General features: G+C 39.0%; 2 protein-coding genes across 3 annotated transcripts in view; one reads left to right on the plus strand and one right to left on the minus strand.

The window, feature by feature from the left end:
- Positions 1 to 4,876, minus strand: part of LOC137997456 (something about silencing protein 10-like) — a 27,073-nt gene extending 22,197 nt beyond the window's left edge. The window contains exons 1-4 of one of the 2 annotated variants that reach the window (XM_068843485.1): positions 4,742 to 4,876; positions 3,770 to 3,833; positions 2,490 to 2,546; positions 1,652 to 1,717 (exon numbers count right to left, since the gene is read on the minus strand). In XM_068843485.1, the coding sequence (XP_068699586.1) occupies positions 1,652 to 1,717; positions 2,490 to 2,546; positions 3,770 to 3,833; positions 4,742 to 4,758 (204 nt within the window). In that variant the 5' untranslated portion in view covers positions 4,759 to 4,876. The remainder of the gene's footprint in view (positions 1 to 1,651; positions 1,718 to 2,489; positions 2,547 to 3,769; positions 3,834 to 4,741) is intronic. The other variant, XM_068843478.1, reaches the window with a different exon arrangement.
- A 26-nt stretch (positions 4,877 to 4,902) lies between these two features.
- Positions 4,903 to 7,500, plus strand: part of LOC137997471 (uncharacterized) — a 25,099-nt gene continuing 22,501 nt past the window's right edge. The window contains exons 1-4 of the mRNA XM_068843496.1: positions 4,903 to 5,055; positions 5,946 to 6,023; positions 6,511 to 6,720; positions 7,195 to 7,329. Of these exons, the coding sequence (XP_068699597.1) occupies positions 4,903 to 5,055; positions 5,946 to 6,023; positions 6,511 to 6,720; positions 7,195 to 7,329 (576 nt within the window). The remainder of the gene's footprint in view (positions 5,056 to 5,945; positions 6,024 to 6,510; positions 6,721 to 7,194; positions 7,330 to 7,500) is intronic.

A 7,500-nucleotide genomic window follows, 5' to 3' on the forward strand; every position in this document is an offset into this window, starting at 1 on the left:
TGCTGCTCCTCGAAAATGTATCAGACCCAAAATCGTTGAGTCTCTTGACAATTCCCCTCTGCCTTTTTCTTCGCAACAACTCCAACATAAGAAGGAAGTTGAAAATGATGTAAAAACCTAATTCTGCTTTTAATTTTGCGCCATTACGATGTCACAAGATCAGGTTGTGTACAGTAATCACGCATATGGAAAACAGAATCGCAAACAACCGCAAAGTGACATTGTTTGCGATCAAGCCATCGCAAACTGTTTGGGATGTTACGTTACATATGGAAACAGATAATGTACTTGTTTCAAATTACAAAAAAAGAAAGATAATATGGAGCGACTTGTTTACTAGGAATGGTGAATCTCACATTGAAAGAGAGAAAACTTGCTTGTGAGCACAGTGATTGATTCCGAAAAACCATTCAAGCACAAAATGCAAGGATTGCTGTTGAAACTATTAAAAAGAAATCTTATATGAGCCAATTCTGTCCTTCTGAATTTCCTTTCTATCAATTTTAAGATATTATTTTCCCCCATTTCGCTGCTTTTGTGCTTCATGCGTAGAATGGCGCTTTCAGGTTGAAATTTCAATCACAAATAGCTTGATCAATTTATAATCAAAGGAACAGCCTTCCACAGACCTCCAAACTAGCAGTTCAGTTTTATGTAGGGTTTATTTCTTAATTTACTTTATTGCGCGTTTTCCATACTCCAGTGCATTTGTGAGTTGCGAAGATATGGCAACGGTTCCGTGAAAATTGGCCTGAAGGCCGCGAAAACTTTGCCTTTGTGAGAAAAATATGGAAAACTGTACACTCTAGCTTATTAATTTTGCACCGCTGTTGTTCAAGGATGGATATGAGAATATGGAAATATTTACTAAAAGCGCGGGTTGTGTTTGCAAAATGTGAATTTTTTTTCGTGATAGCTTTCATTCTCGTCACCAGAACCTCGGACCTGGGAAACTCTATGTAGTGAGAACATGTGTCGTAGGGTTCTTGTAGCCAAAAATTGGTTATTTGAACGTTACGGCACCTGCTAACTCCTCGTGCTAACATGAATGCACCAATTAGAGACGTTAAATTGTTCTTCACCAAAACCAATGAGAGGACAATTTGTTTCAGGGTTCCCCAGAGCTCTTCTCTCCCTCAGTCAAGAGAAGAGCTCTGGGGTCGAGATTGGATAGTTTTTGCATATGAATGAAACTGCGCATGACGAGACTGGCTAGTGAAATCAGACCTGATGCTAGCCACTAGGCCAGTTAGCTGAAAAGTTAGTCTCGAGCCCTGAGTAATGAAAGGAAAGCCTTAATTAAATTCCTTTTGTTACTGCTATGGTTACTAGCGTTCATAACTTCGATGATCTCAAAACTTAAATTGTTTCATTCCTGCATTTCAAATGATTGTACGATTGTCTTTGATCCATTGTTCTTTCACAATAAATGATTGTGCTTCACCCAAGTTGATCACTTAAAATTCTGAATTATAGGCAACAGTCACACACAATAGTACAGCATTTCACTTTGATTGTAAATTGTCATGATCATCTGGAATCCCGACTTTTACATGCATTTCAATTCTAATTTTCACACAAGTTAAAGATCCGAGCTGCCATACATGTACATGTTAACATACATTGTAGAAAAAATGGAAATTTTATATACCTGGTGATTATTTTCATCACTGGAAAGTTCTCCATCTTTAGGATCAGAAGCACTGTCTAAAAGGATCTGTAAAGTAGGCCCATACTTAAAATCATAGCAGAAGTGTTAGGTACTTATAAGAACTAAATAAATAAATGTCATTGTTCTAAATCATTTAAAATCATTTTTCCTGGGTTGTATGCAAAACAGACTCACATGTACATGTCTACAGCTTAATCCCATCCAGGTGATCTGATGACGTAATTTGGAGGACTGGGATGAAAAAATTTAATGCCGTATCCTACAACCGTGCCTTAGGTGTTGTTTTCAAACTCCCTACAGTATTTCCATCGCCAAAACTCAACAGACAAATGTGTCTACCACATTTCCTGTTACTGAATGAACATTCAAGTAGACCCAACGAGATCTAACCTGTTGAATTCGAAAATAAGGTCGCGCGGTTGTGGGATATGGCGTTAAAATTTTTCTCCCCAGTCCTCCGAGTTACGTGACCATATCACCTGGATGTAAATTCCCCTATTATTCCTCAGTGTAGGAAATGTGCAAAAGTACACGTACATGTACATCATGGAATTGACCAAACATTGTTGCACTAAGCTTTAAAGAAATTATTTTGGAGTTGTAGGTTAAAACATTTGCCCAATTTTCAGAACAAAAAAATCCTACATGTAAGCCACAGCACACAACATGATTTTGCTTTAATTATACAAACCAAACAATGTTTGGATTGGTTGACCAACAATCTTGCCTCTGTTTTCAATTCAGCTTAAAGCAGCTGCATTGTATAAATTCCCCAATATTTTTTGTGCCTTTCTGGGAATTACCACTAATAATGTACCTTTTCCCTTTCAGCATGAAATTTATCAACATCATCATAAAAGAAGTCATCTGAATTCTACGAAAGAATACAAAAACAGCTTAGTGTAATAAATGAAATATTTAATAATAATTATTATTGAACAATACAATATACCCAAAAAGGCAGGAAATGGTTATTTTGTCTTTCTCAGTTAAAGTGCTCAGGCATTGGCTCTAATGAATTAGTACATATGCCTGCCCAGTTTTTCATGACAGTCTACCCGTGTATCCTTCCTGAGAGTTAATGTAGAGGCAGTGTTTTTCTTATGAAGAGGTGCTTGTAATAAGGCAGGTCTTGTCACTCTGTCAGGAAGAAGACAAGCCCTGACAGACAAACTTTTCAAGAACATTTTGGGAGACAGACAGACAGTAAGCTCTGTCAGAAGTTTACTGCCCACTCAAAATATCAAATGTTAAGACTAGTATTCTATTATTCATGTTCAAAATTATGTCGGAAAAATCCCAGGCAATCAGGGATTTTGCAGTTTCCTGACTGTCCCAGATTTTGCTAAATATTGGAAAATCACCGAACGCTTGTCCCAGATTCTCCTGATAGTGACTTTCGCGAAAAAGGGGAAAGTGTGCCAAAAACCGATAACTTGCAATTTAGACGATAGGTAATGAGCTAAAGCCATCGCCAACTTTTCTGTTGGTACAAATTTGAGTTTTCATATGTCGGGAATGATCACTGACGATCGCAAAAATCTGGGATACCGGATTCGTCCCCGACCATCCCAGATTATCGGGGATATGTACGATTTAATGTAAGGTTTTCATTTAGTGCGCAAAGTCTGGGACGGTCAGGAAACTGCAAAGTCCCTGATCGTCTGGCGTTTTCCCGACATAATGAAAACTAGGCTTTACAACCTCAGGAAGTGATGCAAGTTCAACCCGGTTTTCAAGACTGAGAGATTTTGTAAAAGTTTTATTATTTTCAATGCACTTAAGGCTTATGATCTTTGACTCCAAATTAACACTATTCAATAAATTAAGCTTAGTACACATGTATACCTTATTGCATCCTGGATTAAATATTTTAAGATTTTATTGCATTTGTAGATCTACTTTTCTGCCTTTTATCATTGTAATGATTTAATGTGTGTGTCTTTATTCTATTTTTTTACCATGTAAATATGAGGTAATTCAACTCTTCATTGGTTATATCTATCTATCTATCCATCTATCCAATTGATGGTGTGAATATCTCGGGATCAAAAAAGACCAATTGCAATTATTAAAACTGAGTGGAATGGAACTTACAGGGTCAGGTTCTTCATACACAGGCTCTTTCTCTTCGTCTTTGAGTTTTCTTGGCTTGCGCCTTCTTTATTGAAGATCAATCAAAATAAATTTATCAGAATGTGGGCCCTGCTTATATAAATTGAACAAAAAAAAAAAAGCAATACAGAAACAAGGGTTGGGTGTCTATCCATAACCATACACAGAAAATAGTTCAGTAAAATCTAACGACCAGACCCACCGAGTCCTGACGAAACCTCCCTGTTACAGGAAAGGTTGTCATTTTTTCCCAGCTAGACTCTTACTGTCTGAATAATTACCCATTTTGTGGCCAAAGCAGAACAAGATGCATGTCGTACTGCATGTACATTAACTTTACCAATTATTTAAGAAAATTACTGTTAGGATGAATAAATGGAAACTCTGGAAGGTAGTAATGTTTAAATAAGTAGATAACTCATCAACTACAGGACTATACGGACCGTGCATGGTGGCAGTCTGCTGCAAATTGCCAGTACTTGCTCCAAGCAAGACATTTTACGGACCTACAGTGAAAACTCTATTCTTAATTGCTCCCAGTGCTTCCATTTCACACAACTTAAAATACAAGGACTTGGAAGCTTATCTGTTCCTGGCCAGGTTAAAGCATAATTATTAATTTCCAAGACAACGGTACTCGGTTAGCTGTGCCTTTTTCTAAGCGGCCAGTCATAGTTAGTAGCTATGGGCCAGTGTAATGTAGCGTGCATTATCTTCCCAACAACAGAATATTGTTGTCACCTTTCATTTACATGTTCCTGACAATGGCCTGGCTCTCTTCGATCTCCATTTTTTCCCATTCCAGGAAGGTTGAAGGGGGAAAGATCTCATGTATATACCCACCACGTGAAAGAGACCCATAAATTACTCTTAGGGAACCACGTGTGCGGTTTAGGACCCTGTTATCAGCAAGAGAAGAGTTTTTATTGCGACTGTACTTCCCCTTAAACCTACCTTTTTGATCGAGCCATGACAGCAACGTATTTTACACAGTCTAATGCCCGTAAATCACAACATTTTTTTACGCAAACATGCTCTAGTCTGCTTTGCAGATCGAAGCCGCCATTTTAGAAATCCGAATCCATAAGCATACGTTTCTTTGGATAACCACTGAAATGTACGCGGGCGTTTGTTTGGAAAAATGGTGGAACTGCCGGTGGAACTTTGTGTTGAGACGGCTGTTGAGACATCGTTTTCACTTTGGGGCACAGATGGTATTTGATAGAGAATTGTATGTCATCACTTGGATCTTCCTTATTTTTCCTCTGGTAAGGCTGCCCAAAGGCTTATTGGAGTAACTTCTGAATACTCTGTCACCTTTTTTAGCAATTTGGCGGTGTCACAGCGTTTTGTGTTCTCCCTTGTTATTTGTTCCCCCGAACACTGAGCACTGGTGCTGTGCGTTCCCCCTTCCCTCCCCATAGAACATTTAAATGCTACGTGTTCCCTTCAATATTGCCGACTTTAGAATACATCAAAAGAAAAAGAAATATGAAAGTAAAGGAACGTATTCACGCCATAATGCACCTATCAATGTAAATCCCGCGGGGGAGGGGGGGGGGGGGGGGGGGGATGAAATTCCACCACTAGGTCAGAGTATTTTACGGGTCACTGATACGAGCTGTTTCAACTTGCAGAACATATAAATCATGAACGTACCCAGTTTCAAATGCTCTTTTATTTGTTTTTTCTGGTATTATAGTGTTGTTTGTTTAAATTCTTTGCCCACACTTTTGAGTGATGTTAGTTTTCCACCCTGGGGAATTTGATTAAAATTTTTAAGAATTGTCAAATCCCCGCCCCTTGATAGCCATAAGGCCAGCAGTCTTACTCCAATTAGCAGCTCCAAAAATGGTCAACAAGTGAGAAGAATGAAGATCTTTTAGCAAACAACAGAAATGATGTCAAAATGCAGGAAGTGCCACTTGAGAAAAACTAAATTGGGACATATTCTGTGGGGGATGATCCCAGACCCCCCAACAGACTCCCGCCTTAAGCGCTTAAAAGATACTCTCTATTTTCCTTCAAAAGGGGCTGGAATGTCTGCCATATCTAAGCCCAGTTGAGTAGTAACTATTCAATTTGCACACATGAAGCTTTTTTTTTTTATAATAAATATTAGAATTAATATAATGTTATCTCTGTGTTTTTTTCTTAGTTGGTGCTTTTTACATGTGAGACAGACACTCATTGTTCACGTCCTCTTTCAAGGATTGTGAGAAATCAGCTTCAAGCGGTATGCCATTATTGGTAACTACAAATGAAAACTAGGGCATTAATTTGCCTCATTTAGCCAGAGCTACATGTACCATGTGTGGGAGGCGCGGTGGCCTCATGGTTAGGGTGCTCGACTCCGGATTGAGTGGTCCGGGTTCGGGTCCTGGTCGGACTGGGAAGACACTTTACTCTCACGGTACCTCTCTCCACCCAGGTGTATAAATGGGTACCGGCGAAAATGCTGGGGTAACCCTGCGATGGACTAGCATCCTATCCAGGGGGGAGTAGAAATACTCCTAGTCGCTTCATGCTACGGAAACCGGAGATAAGTGCCGGCCTGATGGGCCTTCCTAGGCTCGTAACAGAGACTTTACCTTTACCTTTTACATGTACCACGTAGTTCTCAGGCGCTTGCTCTTTTGATCTTTACAGCATGCCTACATGTAGATGCTGTTGGGTCAAGGACAGTATAATTATCATGCATAATCTATTATCCAATTTTCCAGCACGTTTTTAGTGTTTTGGAGTCAAGGAATCAAGAATCCCATAGTAAATGTCCATTGCACCCATCCAATGATTTATACAGTGTACAAGAAGGACACAAAATCCAAGAACATGGTGCTAAATGGGTCTGTAACTTCTGTGGCAAGGCATTCTACAATGAAAATTACTTGGATAGACACTTTGACAACAAACACAGTGATAGGCTAGTTAAGGTAAGAGTGTCTTCAAGGTGGGTGTCACATCTGCTTCAAACACAGAAACTTTTTTAAACAGGAAAATTACTTCTGGGAGTGAGACTTGACAGATTTTACTCAGCCTAAAGGCCGACAATTTTAGTCGTCAACTGGGAACATCCTAGGGTGTTTGAGGTGTCAGTGGGTAATGATGCACTCCTGAGTTCTGTTATACAAGGTATAATTTTCTTATCCACAAACAGGCACTTCATGTTAAAGAGGGAAATTTGTTAGTTATTACATTACCTGCTAATTTAAACATGAAGAAACACTATAAAAGGGGTTGCTTCAATCTCTGTTTTTCTTCAAATTCATTCAAGCACAACTGATAATTCAAGATGGTGACCAACAAACAGAAACCCACAGACGGGACCCTAAAAAGATACTTTGCAAGGTCACCATACGTATACCATACAATCTCACGAGTCTCTTATAAAACTTGTTTTTGCCCAGGGTTCAACTGTTTGCTTGGCTGACTTCTGCGACATCTTCAGATGTGAAGTGTTTGAAAACAAAAGGTCAGATCACTTTTGGGAAAAAAAACTGTGCAACGAAGACAGAATGCATGTACAAAGGAAACGGTGTGAGGTATGTCTACATGTGGGTACAACCATACTGCTGTAAGCTGAAAGATCTCAAATCGTGGAGTATGACAACACTTATGAAGAAATATCAATGATAAATATTATGCCCGTAGTTCAATAGAACAATAAACCTTTCTTCAAGCCCCTTCCTATCACCTTCCTCCCTATCCAATGC

Source organism: Montipora foliosa, chromosome 1, assembly GCF_036669935.1.
Source record: "Montipora foliosa isolate CH-2021 chromosome 1, ASM3666993v2, whole genome shotgun sequence".
NCBI lineage: Eukaryota > Metazoa > Cnidaria > Anthozoa > Scleractinia > Acroporidae > Montipora > Montipora foliosa.